The sequence below is a fragment of the Thamnophis sirtalis genome, unplaced genomic scaffold (genome assembly GCF_051295495.1).
Source record: "Thamnophis sirtalis isolate CommonGarterSnake01/CBP01778 unplaced genomic scaffold, rThaSir2_p1.2 scaffold_6, whole genome shotgun sequence".
Classification (NCBI taxonomy): domain Eukaryota; kingdom Metazoa; phylum Chordata; class Lepidosauria; order Squamata; family Natricidae; genus Thamnophis; species Thamnophis sirtalis.
The window spans coordinates 25,613,273-25,637,519 of record NW_028261386.1 but is presented as its reverse complement, the minus strand read 5'-3'; the positions used below and the strand labels follow the sequence as shown (position 1 = coordinate 25,637,519).

At 39.8% G+C, this 24,247-nt stretch overlaps 1 protein-coding gene across 2 annotated transcripts in view; it reads right to left on the bottom strand.

Moving 5' to 3' along the window:
• The window catches only part of EXTL3 (exostosin like glycosyltransferase 3), a 149,478-nt gene that overhangs the window by 36,163 nt on the left and 89,068 nt on the right, over positions 1-24,247 (bottom strand). For both annotated transcript variants that reach the window (XR_015696895.1, XM_014057459.2), the window contains exon 3: positions 5,131-7,693. Coding sequence is in view for 1 of the 2 variants with exons in the window: in XM_014057459.2 (XP_013912934.2) it covers positions 5,131-7,278 (2,148 nt within the window). In the remaining variant the exon portion in view is untranslated. The remainder of the gene's footprint in view (positions 1-5,130; positions 7,694-24,247) is intronic.

The window sequence follows — 24,247 nt, the reverse complement described above, 5'->3', positions numbered from 1 at the left end:
ACTGCCCCTATTTTCTTGCCACTTGTATGATTCATGCACATGGTATGGCACTCACTATTAAATGCTTGGTTTTGCTTGACAGCGGGAGTGATAATCTTACCCGCACAAACATCTGTGTTACATGCACTGATAACCCTATGAATTTTAGATTGTTGGGGACAAAAATGTTCTGTATCAATTAATTCTCTGTCCCCGCTGTTCAGTTTAAATGTTTACCAGAAAATCTGTGAGTTTAATGCCAAGTAACTCAGTCCCTTTCTTGGATGGGTGCAAACCATCTCTTTTGTACAGTTTTTCATTAAACATTAAACTCTACTACATACTGGCCCTTCCCTTTTTGTTCCTTATATACTGGTAAAACCTCTGAAAAGACAAGCCTACAAGCTATACTACTAAGTTCATACCCCAAGCTCTGGAAATCATTCTTCACAGAAAGTACATCTTTTTGGGACAGATCATTTGTGCCAAGATGTATAATAGCATCAACATCACAGTCCTTACTTGCATTCTTGACTATCTTAAGAATACGCCTCTTGTCTCTGCTGGCAGTAGCACCTGGCAGACACCTGACCTCTTTTAAAACCTCCATATCTTTTCCTAAATTTACATCCCTTATGATTGAATCACCAACCAGAAGGTGACTTCTCTTTTTGCATACCTTGCTCTTCTTGTGCTACTGATGTGTGATACCTGGTTCCACATTTTGCCTTTCCAAAGTAAGTTCTTCATTTTGGACCACGATTCCCTGCTTATTTGAGTCATCATTATCACAACTACCTTGACCTGTCTCTTTAGTGTCAGCAAGGGCGCTATATCTGTTATGCTGGGTCACAGCAAAAGCTTTGTGTTTATGGTTCACAGCTCTCACCCTGCCAGATTCCATGGTTGTCCAGACTGCGCTCCTCCTGCAGGATCTTTGCGGTGGGGGGGGGTGCTGATAGCGTGGCATCTCCGTAGAGTGGAATGGCCGAATTGGACACCTAATTTCTGCTTGAAGAGCACAGATTAGAGATTCTAGATAGGTAATCTGTCTATGTAGACTAGTAATTTGTTTACAAAAGGGACAGTATCCAAATTTGAAAAGAGTACTGCGAAAGACAGGTGCAAGACAGCTATTACATTGAACTAAACCTGGCATTTTGAAATAAATAAAATCACAATTTCAAGCGCACTAATCTAGAATGTATTATTACTATTTTGGTTTATGGACATATGATTCCACTACCTGTTCCTCTTATTCTCTCTGCTTCCCCTTTCCAGCCAGCAGCTCCAATCACCAGCCACAGGAAAGTTCAAATGAAATGGAGTTAAGGAGCCACTACCTGTTCCACTTTTTCTCTCTGCTTCCCCTTCCAGCCAGCAGCTCCAATCACCAGCCAGAGTGAAGTTCAAATGAAATGGAGTTAAGGGGCCACTACCTCTTTTTCTCTCTGCTTCTCCCTTCCAGCTAACAGTTCTTTTGATGACGTGTTGATTCCACTGAAAAGCCTTTAAGCCCTTTTTCTGAACCCGTTTGGTTTTATTGGGGTTAATTGCAAAAATAGGTCTGTTAATACATTAACACATTGCCATTTGCAGCACATAAAAAGCAAGACATTATTATGAGTTTGTCATCAAATACTTGAGGCTTGTTTGGTCTGGGGGAGTGAAACGGCTATGTGTGCGGGCAACAGATTGTCCACTTCTGACTAAGTAGCCAATTAATTGTCACCATTTACTGTATATTAGTGTTGCTGGAAATATTCGGCAACCCTAATATAAATGCCCATTTGCAGTGAGATAAATGTTTTATATTATTGCTCTCAGAAAAAAAATTGTTTCATTCACTGCTGTCGGAATTGAACAGCGTGATTCATTAGCTAGAAACTGCAAGATGGAATATTAATTTCATTTAACCCAATATCAAGGTCCTAGATGACAACATAATAAATTGTTATTCTATCATTGGGTTTTACACTCTCTTTCATGCACACACACAGACACACTGTGCATGTGTTTGAATTCAAAGCAACAAACATACCATCATCCCAGAAAGACAGAATATTATTAACTTTCTTCTATTGAGCCTCTTCCATAAAGTCTATTCATTCCTTCACACCCAAAATTGATGGTTTTATCTATCACAGTTCAAGTAGATGCAATGCTACAAAGATGCTAGTTAGGAAATAGCAAGCATAATACAAGACCCATCATCTACAGCAGTGGTCCCCAACCCCCGGTCCGCGGACCGGTGCCGGTCCGCGGAGTACCTGGCACCGGGCCGCGCAGCGGCCGGGGGCCATGATCGCTCTTTTAAATCCGCTCCTCTTAAATGCATTTCTCTCCCCCCCCTTTGGTCCCACCCTCGGCTCTCTCTCCCTTCCTCCCTCGCCGTCTCCTCCCTTCTCTCTCCCCCCCCTCCCGCACCGATCCATCGCCAGGGAAAGAGAGAGTGAGAGAGTGAGAGAGGAGAGAGAGAGGGAGAGAGGGAGGGAGTCAAGAAAACTGTTCCGGCCGCCGCTGAAATGACTCAGTAACTTTTGCGCTTGGATCTGCTTTTTCAAACCTCCCCCAATCATCATCGCCTTCCTTCCCGCCCTGCCGCGCTTGGTCTGGCTCTTTTCTTTTTTTGCTCTCTCCTCGGCTTTTCCTGCTTTCTCCCTGCAATTTTGTCACCCAGATGCATGCTGTGGTTCGCGAGTGCGGCTCGGTTTTGTGTCCGCTTCTCTCCCTTTCTCTCCACACACCCCCCACCTCCATTTAATTTTTTTTTTTTTAAAGAAAGAAAACCGTAGTTCTGCCAATTGCAAAAAAAAAAGTGTGTGTGCGTGCATATCTGCCGGCGGGTGTGTGTTTGTGTGGTGTGTGTGTATGCGCGCGCGGAGAGAGACTGGTTGGAAAGGAAGGACAGGACTGGCGGTGTGTGTTTCTGCAGCCCCTCCGGTAGAGGCTGCACTAGCCGTCAGATCTGGTGTTTTTTTTTCCCCTCTCCTTTTTCCGGCAGGTCGTTTTAATCCTTGCTAATTACTTTCTGTTCTTCGCTTGCCAGCTTCCTTCCCACCCTCCTTCCTCCTCCTCCCCCCCCCCTCGGCTGGGTGCGCCTCCCCGCTTTTACTCCCAAACAGTTATATATTTATATATATATTTATTTTCTCTCTCTCCACGGCATTCGCGCGCGCGCGCTCTGTTCTTTGCCCGCCGAATGTGGTGGGGAGGGGGAGGGCGGGCAGAAAGGTTGGTCCGGGTTGAGGGTTCAGGATGGTCTTTGAGGAACATAAATCTGTCCGGGTGGGGGGGGGGCATATTAAAGCACTTTATATTTATGTAATTGTATTTTATTTTGTAAGGCATGTTTAAATACAATAAAATAAAAGTTGTTTAATCAAAACAATCTGATATATAAACAATCAATGTGTCGTCGCGAACAACGCCCCCCCACCCCTGCGCGCGCTCAGCGGGCCACGGTAAAATTATCAAAGGCTGACTGGTCCGCGGCGATAAAAAGGTTGGGGACCACTGATCTACAGGAAAGCTCAGATTATGAAGCGAAACACATTTGCAGCCCTCAGCACAATATCAGAGAAGTTTAAAGGTGGCCCATCCTGCTCCAATGGATGGAAGAACAATCAGAATATCCTATTTTTGCAATACCTAATAGCATTCCCCACTAGCACTCGTGAAATTGTATTTTAAAATAATATTCTAGGCCTTTAAAAGCAGCATTGCTTTAATGTAAACTCCAAAATTCAAATTGGCTATCTACCATTAAGTTTGCAATTTTTAGTTTGACATATCTTTTTTACTATTTGTTTAGATTATAGGCCATATCAAAGCACAAGGTTCAAACACATATCAGCAATGCACCTTTGGAAATGTTAAACATACCCATACCTGAGGGGGGGTGTTTCCTGGTGGGCTCTGAGCTTGGGGAACTCAGAGAGCACCAAAGACCCCTCCTTTCAACCTCGAGCTACATATATTCTCTTAAACTGACAGATCCATATAATAACATATATTTCTGTTTGGTAATTGAAAAAAAAAACCATGTGTTTTTGCATTGCCTTACTGCAAGCAACATACTGCTTCTAATATTGCAATCTTAAATTTTTATAGTGGATAATAGGAACACAATTGCTGTACATTGTTTACAACTGTTGTCCCTGATTGTCATATTCCAAGGGAAACAATCTTGAACTTGAGGAAGGTAAAAAGCTAACCAATGAATGAACTCATGCTAAAAGGAACAGAGCAAGTAATCTCTGCTCAGGACCAATCAAAGCCCCGTGGGCATATGGTCCATGACTTCATTTTTTTCTTGCAAACCGGCTACTGCTCTTTCCCATTCCTTGCACTTTGGATTCATCTACAGTCTCAATTTCTTGAACCAAGAATCCATAAAACATACTTACATCATGAATACCTCAGTGGTACTGCACAAGAAATTAGAATCTAGTGTTGAAATATTTTACCAAACTTTAAATACATTATTCTTAAAAATGTCAGATGTATGATAATTTTAATAATAAGGTGTGTTAAAGATGTAATGGGAAACTCAAGGAGCTATATGACCATTTGGTTATTCAAAAGGTGTATCACTTCAAAATATAATGTGTTTTATGCAAACATTAGGATGCTTTTATTTTGGGTTGTTTCTAGAGTTTTCCTTTCTTTTTTTCCTTATTTGTATTTTAGCATATACAATTGTATATATGTATATATGTATATATGTATATATGTATATATGTATATATGTATATATGTATATATGTATATATGTATATATGTATATATGTATATATGTATATATGTATATATGTATATATGTATATATGTATATATGTATATATGTATATATGTATATATGTATATATGTATATATGCATATATGCATATATGCATATATGCATATATGCATATATGCATATATACAAAATATATATAAATTATAACCCAAATCTCATATTTTTTTACTGAATGTCCTGGGCAATTTCTGGATTTCATGTTTTGCTTTGCTCTAAAATCTGGGGGGGGGGGGAAATGCATGCAAACTGAGAACATCTTATGGCACAACTGAAGACTTAACATTTTATTTAAATAGTAACTTGAGTTTTCTCGTAGGAATAAAAAAGGAAATATCTGAATTTGACTTACCACAATTGGAACACCAATGTCTGGCCAAAGGAGATCTTCTGATGGAAGTTTGGGGGAATTCCAGACCACTACAACTTTATTTAAGTAAGGGAGACCATTGAGTCTCTCTAAGGAGTTCATTAAGACTTCCTCTCGCTCATAGGTTAACATGACTACTGTAAACTGCTCCCTGGGAACATTGCCACCCAATGAAGCTTGGAACTCCTTCCCAGAGCCACCAGCTCCACCACCAATAGGTCGAAATCCAGTGCCTGACCCTAAAAACTTGGCTTCTGATGGTAGCACAGGATCAAAGGGCGTATGAGGAAAGAGGTGGAAGGGACCAGGAGCTGAGTTCCAATTTCTGTAAATATCCATTGCTGTGAGAGTAAAATTGCGTAAATATTTGGGAGATGAGTACGGTGGTTCAGTTTCTACTGGCCCCAAATCTAAATCCCCATTGTCCGCCATATTGGGATCTGTGCCAGCAGCTTTGCCAGAACGGTGAGGGATCTCCACCGCCATTTCCTCTCGAATGGGAACAGCTGGAATTTGGATTCGTGTCCTTATGACAGCCAAGAGCGTGCTAAAAACAGTGTCTGAAGTGGAAAAGTAGGTTTCCCATAAGAAACGGCCCTGCCTCCTCATGGCCAAGAGGTCATTGTCAGAAATGCTCCTCAGAAGGAAGTGCACTTCTGTAATACGTGGCTTTGGTATAATCAAGGCTGCCTCATTCCACCGAATTACATCATGATAAGGCAGTTGGACTTGCTCTCCAAGGATGACTGGAATAGCCCCAACTTCTAGAGCCTCAAACAGTCTCATTGCACAGCCAGCAGAGATCATAAGATGGGTATCACCCGGGGTGATTATCAGTGCAAAAGTAGATAATTTCAGTAGCTGTAGTCTGTCTTCCCTTTCTCCACAAAGAGCCCACTCAGTGGGCAAACTTGCCTTTGGCTGATTCTTACACGTAAATTCCACCAAGACAAAGTCCAATTTGCTGTCTTGAACAGCCTTTAATGTGGTAATGATCCTATCATCATAATCTGCTGGTGCATTTCCTTCGATTTCTTCCTCAAATGATCGTACTTCTTGTAAGCTGGATCGGAGAGATTCAACCTTCTCCCCTTGGAAACTGAATAAGTATTTTCTCTTTACTGGCACCTGGGGTGGGATCTCTAGGAAGTTGGGTTCAGACATGGCATGGACCAGAGGAGATACTACAATGTCAAAACCTGGACGATACTGTACATCATAAAAGGTGGACTGGGCAATCATGGCCCTCCCAGTACTGACATTATAAAGGAAGTTTTGAGTTTCTGACTTCCTGGATAAATTAATAATGAGATGGTTATGTCCATCTGTCCTCCAATATGGCAGAGCGTGCAACTGTTGTTCTAATTCAGTAGGTTTAGACATTACAGGTTCCTGCATTTCTCCTACTAGGACAATGTAGAGACAGGCAATGTTTGCATTTTCAGTAACATATATGTTGCTTCTGACAGTGGATTCAAAGGCTTGCTTAATTAAAGGATCCAATGAGCTCCCAAAATTAAATTGGTCACTGTTGTAGACGTATACTGGAAAACCAGAGGTTAGTGGACAGCGTGAATAGTCAAAGCAATTATGCAGCCGGCAGTTTCTATTGGATTTTGGCATGGGAAAACTAGAGTCATCTTTGTCTGGTAGCAGCCGAATCGGCAGTGAAAGCTTGGGCTGGTTCTGAGCCATCAACTCTTTATATGAATGCTCTGTTTGACTGATAACATTCTTTAGTTGCAGAAGATCCTGCTTCGCATTCTCAATGCTTTTCTTGCAGGCTTCAATCTTGAGATTCAGCTTGGCAATCTCACTATTTAACTCCTGCCGCTTAGCTTCCAACTGGAGCAGCTCTTCACTCACTGACTCTCGAATTCGACATAAATCCTCAACATGCTTCACCTCACAAAGTTCGTTACCTATGCGGGGACCAAAGATGCGCTTGCCAGCATCATCTACATCATCTATGGTGGTTAAGTAGTAATGGGCAATGAGCGGAAAAAAGACCAGGATAATGAATAATGTGAAGCTAAGCCAAGTGAGTCGAATCCGACTGGACCATCGTAGCATCCAAGGTTGGCCTCCATTCCCTACTCCCCCATTCCGCAACATTGTATACCCAGTCATGAGTCCCAAGGTTGGTGCCACACACCTCTATCACGTGGGATCAGTAGCCATACCTAAAACAGTTTGTATCTCAGGATTTCCAGAAGGAAATATTATTGTGTCTGTTTGACAAAAAGCCAATAGAATGGAAATTTCATCTTCTTGCGATGAAGGATACAACTTTTGATTTGACGGGAACCAACAATCAGTAACACTTCTCTCAAGCTTCAATTAACTGGGTGTCGCAAGGCAAGAGAGAAGAGGCTTGGCATGGCAATCAGAAGTCTTCTCTGGGCCAAATACACACAAAAGGAGCACTTCAAATTTACTGTTGTGGTCGGCATTCTGAATTAGCATCCAGTAAGCAAGGCAACCATGAAGAATCCCATGCTATCAGTATCCCTCGCTGTCATCAAGCTGCCGGTAGTCCACTAGCCTAAAAAACAACAATGATATGTCAGATCATATAAGCAGTGAAGTTTTCATTAGCCTAATTGTTTAAAATACAATTCATACAATACAGAGCTTCCTGCCAAAACCATCTTCCTCTTACACATACACCTATTGTCTAGAATTTCTGATTGGTTACGTATAGCAAGCATATTGCCTCTTATCAAAATGAGATAGAAAACATAATTTACTTAATAGCAATTCCTCAAAGATAGCATAACCTTTTTATGGGAACATGTATTTGAACGATAAAGGAGAAATAATAGCATACTGCTCTACCTACTACCTTTAAAAAAATTATGCTGATCAGACATTATTTGAGAAGTATATCTGATGTTAGTGTCTTTGATGCAAACCAGAATTGTCATTCTAATATAAAACTTACAAATAGTATAAATACTGTATCTGTCCATTCTTAGATCTAGCTAGAACAGGGTGTCAAACTTGATTCATTGAGGGCTGCATCAGGGTTGTGTTTCACCTCGGGGGGGCGGGGCATGACTAAGGTGGGCATGGCCAGCAAAAACAGGCTCCCGGTTTCAATTTTTGCCTGGGACAGCCTCCTGCAACCCTCTGCCAGTGAAAACAGATCTCAGGAGGGCCTCATGCGACCCTTGCAAGCTCCATTTTTGGTTGGGATGGCCTCCTGCAACCCTCTGCCAATGAAAACAGAGCTTGGGAGGACCGCGCACAGCCCTCACTAGCTCCGTTTTTGCTGGCAGAGGCACCATGGGCCAGTCCTTCACTGTTTCCAAGACGGCACTGCAGGCCAGATCTAAGCATCCCACAGTCAGGATCCAGCCTGCGGGTCTTGAGTTTGACAGCCCTGATCTAGAAAGATGTGCTTTTTATAGTGAAATACAAAGCCAAGGTGGACCTTGATAATTACTCAACTTCAGTTATTTTTGGCAAAATATTAGAAACTTTATGACAATGATTGAGCAAGAACAAGTTTCTGAGTTTTTGAAGGAGAATTTAAGAACCAAATTAAAAAAGAGCTTTTTTCCCCAAGTATCTCTGTTCTTATACCTTTCTAGGCGAAAGGTTCTAGGTTTTCTGATGCAGGTTTCCATCATTGACATATAGAAAACTGGATGAGGATAGGAATTAATCATACTTGAGGGGGGGGGAATCAACTGAGCTAATGAAAGGAGCAGATTTAAGAGGATTTCCCTCACATTTCATAATTGGCTTACAGAATTTACTGCAAGACACAATGAAATAAAACAGTTTTTTAAAAGAAAGGAATAGACTAAGGGACGATGAAATGTCTGTTTGATGATATAGTCTCACCTTTAAACAGAAAGAATAATTAAGTGATCTATTCTTGATGGCCCCCCTTCAGTGCTAGAAATCTCCCACCTTAGAGCACTCCAAATAAATCAGACTACAACTTCTAGGATTCCCAGCCAGTCTTTCCAATTATTAAATGTACCTATAATCCTTGACTTACAAGAGTTCATTTAGTGACTATTCAAAGTTACAATGGCACCGAAAAAAGTGACATGACTGTTTTTCACAGTTACGACCTTTCTGGAATCTCCATGATCATGTTTTCAAAATTCAGATGCTTGGAAACAGGTTCATATTTATGTCCGTTGTTGTGTCCGAAGGTCGTGTGATCCCTTTTTGTGACCTTCTGACACAATGGGGAAGCCAAATTCACTTAACAATCGAGTTACTAATTTATCGTGCTTCACTTAACAATTGTGGCAAGAAAAGTCATAAAGTGGGGCAAAATTCACTTAAGGAATGTCTCACTTAACAACAGTAATCTTGGGTTCAATTGTGGTTGTAAATCGAGGACTACCTGTAGTTAAATAAATGCAGAGAGATGTAAGGTCGCCATAGTAGTTCGCTAATATTCAAGCCTGAACGCCCGCCAGAAGTATTATAATAGCATCTTTATTTGGGATTGGCTTTTAAATCCCCAAAACGGTCATGTGCCAAAGTTACAATTCTTCTTAGTCAAAAGAAAATGTCTTGTTACTTTGGACAATACAAGAATGTGAAAACAAGATAAAAATACACTCAGCTGAATTGGATTAAATACCAGTGAAGTCATTTGCAAACACACTGCCCCCATTTATTCATTCACAATGCTGCCAATAAAGGGCAACCACAAACATTTCGCAAGGAAAAAGTGAGACACAGTCCTGCAAAAACAACAAGAAATAACTCTGGATTTTTAACATTGTACATTATAGGAATAGAGGCATGCAGGTATTGGGGGAAAGCGGGGGGGGGGGGTGTCTCCAAGTCAGTCTTGACTCCTAGCCACAATCTGGACAAATCCATGCAGTTTTCTTGACAACAATTTTTCAGAAGTGTTTATTTTATTGTTCTATTATTTTACTACTGTGCTGTTTACACTCTTCTCATTTTTCCCTTTTTATTGCTATAAGCCACCTAGGGTAGTCTCATAGTGAGATAGGTGGCAAAAATATATATCAAACAAATAAATAAATAAAATTAACTGGCTTTGGGCCTAAGGTAACGTTAGAAGTGACACTGTCTCTTTGGTTTCAAGCCTGGTGCCTCAAAACACTACACCAAACTGGCTCTTAAGAAAATAAAGACCTGTGTTGAAAAGCTACATTGTTTATGGATCTGTGCTGTTGTACCGATATAAGCATTAGTAGGTACTACCATAGTGATATTATGCTGTCCAACTGTTAAATCTTCAAAGTAACATGTTATTGTGCCCCTAGATCCTACTGCCAACCCTAGGCTGTATGAAACAGATGGGGTTTATTGGATGCAGAATGTATGCAGGGACTAGCCACTTAAACTAAAATAAAGATTACAGAATATGCTTTGTAAAAATGTATACAATTTATTCCATCTGAGCTCCTGCATGGAAAGGAAGAGATTCCAGGAGAAAAAATTATGTCCAAATCTTACTTTTGTGTCCTTTTTCACTGACAGCCTCCACTTTCTTACATACCTCTCCCTGTTCTCTACTATTTCTGTCTTTGGACTTAAACCCTGCTAAGCTTTATTTCCTACTGACCATCCTTGTTGGACTGCTCTTTTTTCCTAATACTGTAGAGTTTTTCCATTCCAGCTGGCTTGAAATTCTGGGGTTTGAAGTCAACATGCCTGAAGAAGACATCGAATGTTATCTTCTCTATTGCATCATAATCTTGTTTCTATTTTTGCATTTTTATGCAGCATACCTGGCAGTTTTAAATTATTTACACGATCAGAAAGTGAGGTAATTTGATTGAAATAAAATTCATGTACTTTGCGGTAGGCATAAGAATAATACTACAATATGGAACATCCAGTTATATTAAACATGGGTGATTCAGGCCAGACAAGAAAAAGAGAGCATATCCAAGAGCAGATAGCAAATTCTATCATCTTAATTATCATAAGATTTAGTGACAGCTATCAGTGTGAATTGGTCAAGAAGGAATTAGATAAAATCACAGAGGACAAGATGATATATTGTTTTCAATATGAAGGATGTTATAATATCAATTTGAAGACAACAATTGGAGAAAACCTGGGAAACTACATCAACTTTTATTTAGGCATAAAGTTGGGAGGCAGGCACTTTTATAGCTGAATATCAGCATTAAGACACAACCACTGAAGTGTTGTCAGTAACAGCCTTTTATAAGACTTCCTAGATTTGTGCCTCATTTTGTATTGTCTTACTGCACAACTTTTACAGCTGTTAAAAACCGCAGGTGGAACTACCATTTTGGATGACACATTTCCCTCCCACCCTTCTTCCTTACAATAAGGGGAATGTCTATTCTAAGATAAAAACATAAAACTTCTGTACTCCTCTATTTTGTCATTCTTGTAGTAACTAACTTGAGGACCATGGAAAGCTACCATCAAGAATGAAACTAATGGTTTTCAAGGATTTATGATTTATTCTTAGCAGCTCCAGGTTATTTGGCCTTCCAAGATTCCAAAATCGAATTCCAAACTATAATACAGTGGTACCTCAGTACTCATCATTAATTGGTTCTGGGAAGTACAATGAGTACCAAAATGATGAGTACCAAACAGATTTTTCCCATATGGTGGGAAAATATAGTGAGTCACAATGAAACCAACACTGATTAAATTCTAGCTTGTGCGTTGAGTACCAAACAAACAATGAGTGCAGGGACAAAATGCTTTCAGTGCCAAATTCAATGAATTTCAGAGCAGTTGAATACCAAGGTACTACTGTAATTTAAAGCAATTAATCAACCCGGAAAGCCTATATTTGAAAGGTGCAACAATATATTTGAAATAAGGCTCCAATGTTTCCCTACTCCTGCTAGAATATTTTGCTCAAATCTCTATTTTTTATGCTGTTACCGCATCCCAGACTGAGATAAAAGAAGATCTCTTTTTTTGCTTGCATTACTGTGGGCAAAAACAGCTTTTGGATTTTAGAATGCTTTATGTGACTAATCTTGAGCAGAAAATCACAAAGCAAAAATTTAAAAGAACCCTTGGAGAATTTTCCAATTGTGAGGCGCCAGATTTCATAATGCTGACACATGTTTTGGTTTACAAAGACGAGCCAAGATATTGTATGCAGCCTGCCTTAGAAGCAACTGTCCAAAAAAGTGACTGCTTGCTTTTCAAGAGGTTCATTCTTAGCTAGCTATAAAAGCTTTCTTGAAGCCACAAAAGGATAATGATGATCAAGAAAGAAAAACGGCTTAGATTTCTACTTCTAACATCACCTTAAATGAACAACATCTATAAATGCCAAGTTTCAGCAAAAATACATTTTAATCATTGCATGGATTTATTTAGCATGTGTCTGTTAATACACTACAGATTCTACAGTAATCATTATGACTAAAAATGTTTAGCTGTCATTCATATGGGGACTTTGCACCCTGCTATCTTGTCTCAGCATTCAAATAATAATAAATTGAACTAAGTGCTTCATCCAAAATAGAGTCCACACTATTATCTTTCTGTCTAAAATATATAATGGTATGAAAGTCTGAGGATCCAATATGTAACACAAAACTGTCATATATTTGCTCACAATCAATTCATCATCCGAAGGTTTTGTGAACAATTCCACCTTGATATCTTTGCCTGATTTTGTGTATTTGCTTAAAAGATGGTATACCCAAAACTGTGTGTGCCCCTGTATGCTGGACTAGTTATAATTTCTATGTGATCTTCAAAGGCAGCTCTGCGTAGTGTATGTTGAAATAGTCTAACCAGGAAGTGACCAGACCATGAATTTCTCTATTACTTTACTGGATCTAAGACCTGTAAATACTTCAACTGACCAAATTATGTTCATCTGTCAACATTAGTTTTTACTTCTTAACTGAAGAACCTGGTTTGGAAAACTGATCTACCAAAATAAGCCATTTTTTTAAAAAAAAAAGATACACTGTAATTTTGAGTAACATGGGACTCGGGAAACTAGTATCAGTTACCCTATTCAGCATAATACTATTTAATAAAAACTACAGTGATTCCCTAATATTTCAGGCAGAGAGGAAAATTTCCTACCAAGTTTCTTTTTAACAGATGTCACAGACTGTTCTGCCACTCAAACAAATGTGTTGCATTTGAAATGGCATAGCCAACTACAGGTATATCAAATTATTATTATACTTTCATTTCACTTTCTGAAAATATTATGGTCAACTCAAGGTGAAGAACATACCGTATTTTCCGGATTATAAGAAGCACCTTTTTTCCTCAAAAAAGAGGCTGAAAATCTGGGTGCCTCTTATACATTGAATACAGCATTTTTTGCCTCCCGAAGCCCCGCCCCCTTCACAAAAATGGCCTTGCATAGCCTTATAGAGACTTTCAGAGAGCTCCTGGGGGCTGGGGAGGGCAGAAATGAGCAAAAAATGGGCCGTTTTTTTGCCCCCCAGCCCCCAGCAGCACTCCATAAGGCTATGCATGCAATTTTTTGGACTAGAAATAGGGTCGTTTTCGGGAAAAACAGACCACTTTTTTATTTGCCCCCCCCCCCCGAGCACTCTGCAAGACCCCCAAGGCTATTCAGGCCTTTTTAAAAAAAAACAGGCCCATTTTCGCAAAATATTGGCAGGTTTGGGGAGCTTTGCATAATGCAAAACCTTTTTTCCCCCGTTTGGAAAGCTCTGATTGAAGAGAATTACACTGATCAAGTGCTATGCCACTAGAAACAAGTACAACAACTCTCCCTCCCTCCCTCCCTCTACCTACCTATCTACCTACACACACTCTCTCTCTCCCTACCTATCTACTGTATTTCTCTGTCTCTATTTCTCTGTCTCTCTCTATTTCTCTGTCTCTCTCTATTTCTATGTCTCTCTTTATTTCTCTGTCTGTCTGTCTCTATCTCTCTCTATCCCTTTATTTACCTACCTACCTAACTACTCTCTCTCTCTCCCCCTACCTATCTACTGGATTTCTCTCTATTTCTCTCTCTCTATCCCTCTATCTACCTACCTATCTACCTACACACACTCCCTCCTTACCTACCTACTGTATTTCTCTCTCTCTATTTCTCTCTCTCTCTATCCCTTTATTTACCTATCTACGTACCTACCTAACTACTCTCTCCCTACCTAGCTACTGTATTTCTCTCTATTTCTCTCTCTATCCCTCTACCTACCAACCTACCTACCTACCTACTCACTCACTCTCCTTACCTATCTACTGTATTTCTCTCTATTTCTTTCTATTTCTTTCTCTATATCCCTCTACCTACCTACCTACCTACCTATCTACCTACATACTTACTCTCTCTCTCCCTACCTACCTACTGTATTTCTCTCTATATATATATATTTCCCTCTCTCTTTATCCCTTTATCTACCTAACTACTCTCTTACCTACCTACCTACCTACCTACCTACCTACTGTATTTCTCTCTCTTTCTCTCCCTGTCTATCCCTCTATCTATCTACTTCCTTTTTTTAATTTGCCTCTTCAAAACCTTGGTGCGTCTTATACTCCGGTGCGTCTTATACTCCGAAAAATATGGCACTTAGTATTGCTGTGTCCTCATTTCCATACAACAATTAACCTGGAAGGTAGGTTAGAATGAGAGAGAGTGACTGGCCTGAAGTCACCCAGCTGGCACCTAGGGCAGACATAGAACTCACTGTCTCCTGCTTTCTAGGTCAGTAGCTTAACCCCTATACCAAACTGGGTCTGTCTGTAAACATCACGCAGAAGAAACAGAACTGATGGTTAAGTATCTGCAAGGCACAAAAATGGCAAAATTTCCTAGATATGAAAGTTCTATTTCTGGTTTTTGATAAAACATGATATCCTTATGAATCGCAGCAGCCAGTATCAAGAAGGTACTGATTTTAGCATTGATAATAATGTACCACTGTTATAACTTGGGCCTATGGATCAGTTTATCAGCAAAAAAATAACTTTTGACTTTAGCAAAATTAGATGAGGTCATCAGTAGAGAATTCATGCTTTTAAGATAGATTTATTTTATGTTTTTAATATTGTTTTTTTTCCCTTCTAAGTCTGTACTTGTGGTTTAACATATCTATTTCATATACCTGAAGTTACAAAGTAAGCATTCAAGAGTAGAACTTAAAAGTCTGCATTTCTGTATACCCTTTGAAAGGTAGTTGGGGGGGGGGGAGCAGAGGTTGTACATAACTGCAGTACTATAGAATAAATATCAGCAGAGTTGGTATTCAGCAGGTTCTGACCAGTTCTGGAGAACTTTTAGCGGAAATTTTGAGTAGTTCAGAGAACTGATAAATACCACCTCTGCCCCGCCTCCATCTATTCTCTGCCTCCCGAGTCCCAGCTGATCGGGAGAGAATGAGGATTTTGCAATAACCTTCTCCTGGAGTGGGAGAAGGAATGGAGATTTTACAGTATCCTTCCCCTGTCACGCCCACCAAGCCACACTATGCTTATCAAGCCACGCCCATAGAACCAGTAGTTTAAAAAATTGGATCCCATCACTGAATATCAGGAGAGATTTTTAAACTCTCCTTTGAAAGCCAGAAGCGCTCAAAAGTTGCTAAAGGGTGGGGAACTCTGCCATTTCCATCTAGAAGCACTCTCAGCCTTTTAACCTTTCATTTTCTGCCTTGTTCCTCAGATTTTTTTTCAGTAAGAGCCCATCAGCAAATTATTAAAGAGCTTTACACAAAGCTCTTGTAATAGAACACTAATTCTATACCAGCCCTCTTTGCTGCCTCTAAATAGCAAGCTAATTTTATATAATGGCCTTCAGAACCAGTCACAAAAGGCATGCTAAGAAAGATGTTCTTGCCTTTAAAAATTAGACCAACGTATTCTCCATTTACAGCAACAGTGGGTGTGGGGAGAAGATATGTGTCAGATGACTCAAGCACACAGAAATAAACCACTGGGTTGTGTTCAGGCTTTAAAACCCCAATTCTGAAATTCTAGACTAGAGGTCGGCAACCTTGAGCACTCAAAGAGCCATTTGGACCCGTTTCCCACAGAAAAGAAAACAATGGGAGTCACAAAACCCTTCCCGTGCCTGACTAATTCCTGAGCACCCACAAAACTAGCATATGTATTTGAATTAAAGGTTCTGCTTTCTTCTGAAACTTTTCTTTCCTTGTATTTATCCATGGATTTATCCTCCTGGGGGCCGAAAAGCTCAATAAATCATGTGCTGGCGGGTGTCACACATTGGGGGTTGTGACACATATTTTGAGTGACAGGGACCCGCAGCAGAGGGATGAAAGAGCCACATGCTGCTCTAGAGCCGTGAGTTGCTTTCCCCTGTTCTAGATCTATCCATGAATCTGAGAGAGAAGAATGACCATTTTTTATGCATGAACACTATAAATGATATATATAAAGAGATCATGAATCTATAGCTCTTTATTGGGGAACTGCAGGAAGTTCAAACTGAGAAATTTGCAACATTCTGGAAGGAATCCAGATCTAAACGAGTCTCTTTGCCTTCTATAATATTTTGGCAACAATAAGTCATGCCACTATCACCTTCAGGATAGATACTGCAGTATGCTTTATAAGGTGCTGCAATGAACTGCAGTTGATACAAATTGCAGTGGCCCATTATAGCCATGCAGCTGCACTGGTCACCAGTAAGTTTTTGAGCATAACTAATCAGAGGGTTAATTCTGATTTCTATAAACCTTAATGATTTCTCTGTGAAAATAACTGGAATGATTAATAAATCATCCAACATTGAGCAGGAAGTGTGTGTGTGCGCGCGCGCATGTGTGTGTGTAATGTTTCCTCAGATGTAAAAGGAATATTCGTGTAATGTTACAATAGGTTTGACTGAGGTGTGTATGAAGATCTGTATAATTATACATTCAGACAGTTTCCAGTTGTTGGCTGAGAACACAAATGATTTGCATCAAGTATTAGGCCATATGATAAGGAATGGGGAATATGGATTTGAAAATTTATAAATTAAGAATCAAGGTAGCTTTGGGAAAATGAAGTGAATGGTTACAAATAATAGAGGGGGAAACTGCAGTAAGCAGATGGATCTTTGTACTTTAATAGAATGTCTACCAAAGTTTTAGACTGTGTTTGTTAAAAATCTATACCGTGTACAGGTTCTGGGAAGTCGGGGGGGGGGAGGAGGAGGGGGGTCGGGGTGGAGGGTGGAAGGAGGGATATATATTAGGCTAGACACGATGTGTTAGATCTCAATGCAATGTGACTTCACATGTATACTGTTTTTCTCTAATTTTTCTTTAAAAATAGGATAAGCCAAATACATTAACATACAGTGGAAATACACCGAGGGGAGGAGGAGTAGGAAAGAAGAAAGATGGGTAGAGAGGGATGGGAGAGAGGGGGGGGGAGACGAAAAGGAAGGGGGGAGTGGATCTGGAGAGAGGAGTGGTAGAGGGCGAGGGGAAGTAGGGTAGAGGGGGATGATGGAGAGAAGATAGAAAGTTGGAGGGTAGTGGAAGAAAGAGGTGTATGGAGAATGGAAGAGGTATATTGGGCTTTTATTTTCTGGGGCATTGTCGACAAGAGGAATTGATGCAATTATTGTTTAATACTGTATGGTGTATACATGTGAGCGTATGAAAATGAAAATGAAAATAAAATATACAAAAAAAAATGTCTACCAAAGATGGGAAAATGGATGGAGAAACTTTAAGACATGCAAATGCTGCCAGAAACACAGTTGCTTTGTATATTATTTGTTACGAGATAATGTTTGTTGAAAGTAGCAAGGGTTCTTGTGCAGAAGGGTATCCCTTGTTCCACTAGATTATATGAAAGTGAGAGTTATAAAAAGAAATTGAATAGTGTGAGAATAGGTTATTTAAGAAGTGTGGTTTGGTGCTGAATAGACATGGATTGAATGCAAAACTCAAGTTACTAGTATGAGATGAGTACTTTGTGGTGGTTTGATTACATAGAGGAATGAATCTCAAAACAAATATATAAAGAACAAATGGGCTGAGAAGAAAATGAAGACTGAAAGCCTTTGTCATGGACCCACCTCCAAACCTCTCTCCAGACGCGAGTTCAGAGGAGAAAGAGGAGGATGAGCCGGGTCCTGGCATCTTGGAGGAAGAGAGCATGGAGGTACAGAGAGCTGTGGATAAAGGAGCGGGGCACTCTAGCCCCACAGAGCAGCCTCAGCTGGGACAGTTAGCCTGGAAGATAGAGGCGGAAAACCGAGCATCTGCCAGCAGTCAGCAAGGATAAGCAGGTGAAGTTCACACCTCCTCCTGATCCAAGGATGTGGAGAGCAGAGAGGAGACAGGTGCAACCCCGGTCGGCCAGGTTACTCTTTTTTTAAAATATATTTTTATCATTTTTACATTTAAAACAATGCAGTACCGCGAAGTCGAAGTGATCATACAATTCACATTATATACAGCCAGTCTCAACCATTAACCATTAGCCTACTTAATACATTGTCTAGTCTTCTGTCCAATCACAATATATACAGTTTGTTCCAGTCTTGTCACCTTGTCTTATACCAATCATAAAATCTGTTCCAGACTTCAAAATATTCTGATTCCCCTTTATTTTTAAGTTCAAGAGTGAGCCTATCTGCTTCCGCACAGGCCAACACTTTTCTGATTACGTCTAGCTCTGATGGTGTATTTTCTTTTTCCCAATATTGTTCATAAGTTATGCGCACCGCAGTTAGTACATGTATAACTAGATAAAGTGTATCTTTCTTAAACCCCTCCGGTATTATACCTAGGAGAAAAATTTCTGGTTTAAACAAGATTTGGTCTCCCACTATTTGTTCTAACCATGATTGAATCATTTTCCAATATTTTTTTGCCTCACTGCATGTCCACCACATATGATAAAAAGTGCCCGGTTACTCTTGAGGAGGCAGTAACGGTATTGCCTATTTAATCCCGTCCAAAGGAAGGGGCGTTGTTGGAACAATGTATCCAGTTTCTTGCCCGGTGTTACTGTTTCTTATATCTTGACCTACGACCCCATGTTTGGACCTTGGACTGGCCTTTGGACTACGTTTGCACTTCTTAGATTAAGTCTTGTCTAACCTGGGAACCAGACCAGCTTGTTTGGTTTGCAATTGAATTGATTGGGGTGTGGGTATGTGTATGTGGGGGGAGGCATGTTTTGAATAAAAACCTCTAAACCAGTGTTTCTCAACCTTGGCGACTTTAAGTCCTGTGGACCTCAACTCCCAGAATTCCCCAGCCAGCTGGCTGGGGGATTCTGGGAGTTGAAGTCCACAGGACTTAAAGTCGCCAAGGTTGAGAAACACTGCTCTAAACACTTTGTTGTGAGCAAGTGTGCGTGAGCAGGGCAGCCCAGCCATTGGGATTTGAGGAGCTGATTAGATCTTAGGAAGCTATGATGGTTTGCAATAATAGAAAAATACACTGAATGCTGCTGTTATAAATTAAATGTAAGTATACTTCCTTTCCTTTTATTTCATACATTTAATTTTTTTGCTTATTATTTATTTTTGTGGTAATTACCAAGAGACAGAATAAGTTAGTCAGAAGCAGATCTTGCAGTCATCCTTCTTTTTTTAAAAAAAGAGTAAGTTCCTTAATATACCGTGGGAATGTTGTACAAATAATAATTCACATTAGCCTCAGCAAAGCATCTAATTAAGTACCCATGAGATATTGATTAGGAAACTGGTTTATAAAGTACTAAATGACATGACAAAAACATTGATATATAGTTGACAAGAATTACATTCCTTGAGTGTACATCAATGGATCCTTATCAAACTGGAGAGAAAAATAACAAGTTTCTATCAACTCTTCAATACGTTCATTAATGATGTGGATGAAGAGTTGATAAAATCAACTCATCAAATCTGCACATAATAAGACAGCTAGTACCTCAAAAGGTCAGAAATGAAAATTCAAACACTTCTTGACAGAAGGGTGAAATAGGCTAAAAGTGCCAAAAGGCCAATGAAAACTTTTTCATTTATTAAACAAAAATCTAATGCACATGGGATGGGAAAACATCTGGCTTTGCTAAAAGTCTGGACCAGGTCCAGATTTTTGAAGAACCTGAAGAAGCATTTCAAAGGAACACCACAACCAGACGTTGTCTCCATACCACTTCTCCTTATCTAAGAGTCAACGGAACAGCTAATTGTTGTAGCTTGTCCTCATTAATGGCAAGTTGTACTGTATATATTGAACTGGTGATCCACTGGCCAGATGCATCATGAGTAGGCCACGCCTACCTCAGCTCCACAAAGGGGGGGGGGAACATTGAGATACGTCACATGGTGGTAACGTGACACTGCAAGTTTGGCACCCATGATATGTATGGCCTTGGTTACACAAACAAGTGACTTTTAACTGCTTGATTTCCTTTTTATAGGCTGAAGCTATTCCCCCCCACTCCCTTTTATCTATCTAGCAGTTCACTCTCACTTCCCTTAGTTTCCCAAGCAGCTACTGCTTTTAGTTAATCTGTAAGACTGCTTTCTAGATTGCCCATTGTGCAGTTGTGCAATTGCCCATGTTGAATGATCAGCAATAGAAGGCAAGCTTTGATGAGCGAAAAGAGGTTCCCTTCTATAGCTGCTCCTCTTGGTCTCCTAAACAGTCACTGTTCCTAGCTTCTTTCTTGTCTCATTGGCTAGATAATACAGAGCAGCAGCAACCACTTCCACTTTCAATCTGCAGTTAATGAAGGAAACTATTAACCAGTGCCTACACAGCAGAGCAAGGAGCAGCAGCAGAGGTTCCATCAATCCCCAAACCACATTTGTCCACTCAGACAACAGAGCAATAGTAAACGCTGAGATAGTCTGGATTGCCTCATAATTATACTTGCTACCTGACCGGACTATTGGCAATAGCCTGAAATGGCAATGATTAGATTGTTAAGCACCCCTATCATAGAGGCTGGTCTAGAGGAGTGAGAAAAGTTGCTTTCACTGTCACAGGCTGCAATGGAATGCTAAGTAAAGTGCCAGATCCATCAGACACAGGCTTGGTTCTCCAAAGGATGAGCTACGTGTAGCATCCAAAAGCAATTATACCTTCTCTTCTTTTGTAGTTTGCAGTGAGTCCTCCTGGAATGGGAACCCAGGGACATATTACTTTCTTCTGCCCTGCCTCTAGGAAATATTAAATGCCACTTCAGTTGACTGATAAATCATTCAACAACAGCCATCTCTTTTCTGTGTAGCCTGAGTTTTAATCAGTTATTCTTCACCCAACCCATTATGAAATCCAGGTGCCATCAAATGCTAAGAAAGGAAATAGAATCACACCAGGGAAATAGAAGGATTACGGATAAAATTTTCTGTAGTGACAGATGATTACTAGTAACATTGACCTTTATTTATGTAAGTCTGGAAGCTAAAAGCTTCCTGAACTCTGCTTTAGCACAATGCATTTACAAAGATGGTAGCTATATCCAAGTCCTTGGCAAAAGGTGATCTCTTGTATGATCACTCACAAAGCAACTTACACCCAGCAGAGGGCAGTGACGCTCACATAACTACTACATTCCAGTGTCTGAGAAGTATTGTGGGTTATTAACTTCATACAAGCTACGCAGCACAACAATCTAAATCACATAATGTTCTTGCAACAGGCAATTTAGTTGTTCCAAATGAGCAGTCACCTGAACAATTGCAGCATACTGGGAAACAGAGGTGGTGGGGGGAATGGGGACAAAAAATCAATAGACTCCAATTATGAAGGCCAGTAAAAGTAGAGTTTAAAACCACCTCGCTTTGCTAATATCGTCACATATTTTGTAAAATCTTTTCCTGAAGGTGAGATATCACATTAACAAAGCTTGCTGTGACCTCTGCAATTGTGCCAAACCACGATGGGTTAAGTGTGGTTTCAACAGACAATGCTGACCTCAGAATGAAGTGAACCTCGATGACCCGAGAAACACTGTCAAGGAAGCTATTTTATTGATGCTTCTTTTTAAGTTTTGTCCACTTTCATTATTTTGATGAATAATTCAAGGCAGCAAACATACCCAATACTCCATTCTCCTCTTCTTTTCCTCTCAACAACAGCAACCCTGTAAGGTGGGTTGAGCTGAGAGAAAGTAACAGGCCCAAAATCACCCAGCCAGTCTTCATGCCAAAGGTGGGACCATTTATTTAAATACATAAACTTAAGATTTGCAGATGATGTTGTTCTCACAAGAGCCAGAAGAGCTACAAACACACATACAAGAGCTCCACAAAGCAGGGGAACCATTCGGATAAAAATAAACCTGAAAAAGAACCAGATTTATGTCTAATAAATTCATCAAAGAAAGAAAAAAATTATATCTGGAGAAGAACTAAACGTAGTAGACCACTACATATACCTTGGCCAATGGATCTCAATGGAAAGGGATACAACAAAGGAAATTGAAAGGCATGTTAAATGTGCTTGGCAACCATTCAGCAAGCTAAGTGTAATTTTCAAGAGCCGCCTCTCCCTATGCCTGAAGAAAAACTTTTTTCAATCAATGTGTGCTCCTTTCTTTAAGATATGCCAGTGAAACATGGACACTAACCTCACAATCGATACAAAAGCTTCTTGATTGCCAGACACTTCTTGTAAGTCACTTTCACCAAGACTGACAGGGCAAGCCACTGGTTAGTATATCAAAATAAGAACAGACCTCACTCCCTTCTAGTATTGATGTTACCTAGTTTGGTAATGAAGCATCAGCAGGAAAAACCACAAAGCTTAGACAGCACTAAAAACCCCACAATTTAACCCTGAGCTGCAAATGTTTTCTTTTAAGACTTTACCTTTATGAAAAGACTTTCACAGTTGAAGAATTCCCTGTGATACAATTAAATGACCAAAAAAAAAGTCTTCTAATAAGGCAAAACATGTCAGTGTCCCATAGCCTAAAGGAGGCAAATTGAAAAATGTGGTTTATTTTTAGGATATTTTACTGCCCAATAACAAGTAATTGGTTCTTCTTGCCACAGACCTCAGACATTAGCTTTTATGGAACCCCAGGATAAAAATGCCTTGCAATTCATTGATTTGCCAACTGGAGTATAGTCAATCCAAGATAGAATTATTGACGCCCAATGTCAGAGTCTCTTTGAACTATGGATCTCCTGCAATATGCTAGACAGTATGTGGAATAAGAGTTAATGGAAGAGATCTGGAGAAAGTAGCAGACATATTTAGAGTAAAAATAAGTACAGATGAGCAATGGAATCACAAAAGGAGATCAAAGGTGACAAAAGATTGTGGAATATAAAGAAAAGGCAACTGGAAGCTGACTTCATTTTGAATGACTTAAAAAGGAAAATATAGGGAGATGGATTATTGAAAGACAGAGGCTATCCTAAAAGATAAAAAAAGATAAAAGGTAAGAGAAGCAATTATCAGGGAAGTAACCACAATATAGACAAAACGGGAAGAAAACCAAATAGGAAAAAAAAGAACAACATTTGTATATTGCCCCATTACACAACCTGTTTACTTCCAGGAGTCTTTGCTGCTTGCTCTAGTATCCAGGGAAGGTGAAAATTGGTGGTTTTGGCACCAGCTTTTTACACACAGATTCCTAAGTGTACCTTTCAACAAGTCAGCAGGTACTTGGCTTTCTTCGGTTTGGCTGCAAGATAACGTCAAGGTGAAGGCCAAAATTACTCCCAATCCAAATAGAAAAATAAAGAGCACTATCCACCTGTGTTTTAAGTCACATTGATCCTCAATGACAAAAATAATTCACTCTCCTTCACAAAGCTTTTCATTTCAACCTTCTTCAGCCAAATATAATTAATAAAACTTATTTCCCCCATCTCACTACTATTCCTAGTACTTTCTTTGTTTCTTTCTTTTACCTTTCCTATTCCCAAAACAATGTTTTACTATTATTCTTGCTTAAAACTCTTCCTTCCCCCAAAAAGCACAGAAGTGGGCAAGAGCTTTAAGTGGGGACTATTGAATACAGATCTGGACAATAAAAATCATTATTAAAAACTCTGGCTAAGCTTTTGAGCTGCTGACAATGGCTCAAAACAGCTGCATTGCCCTTTTTATTTTCAGCATCAAATGCTTGTGTCCAAAATTTACAAGGCATATATTCAGCCTCATTCTTGGCATACGGCAGAACAAAATTACTTGAAGAATCTATTTCATTGCTG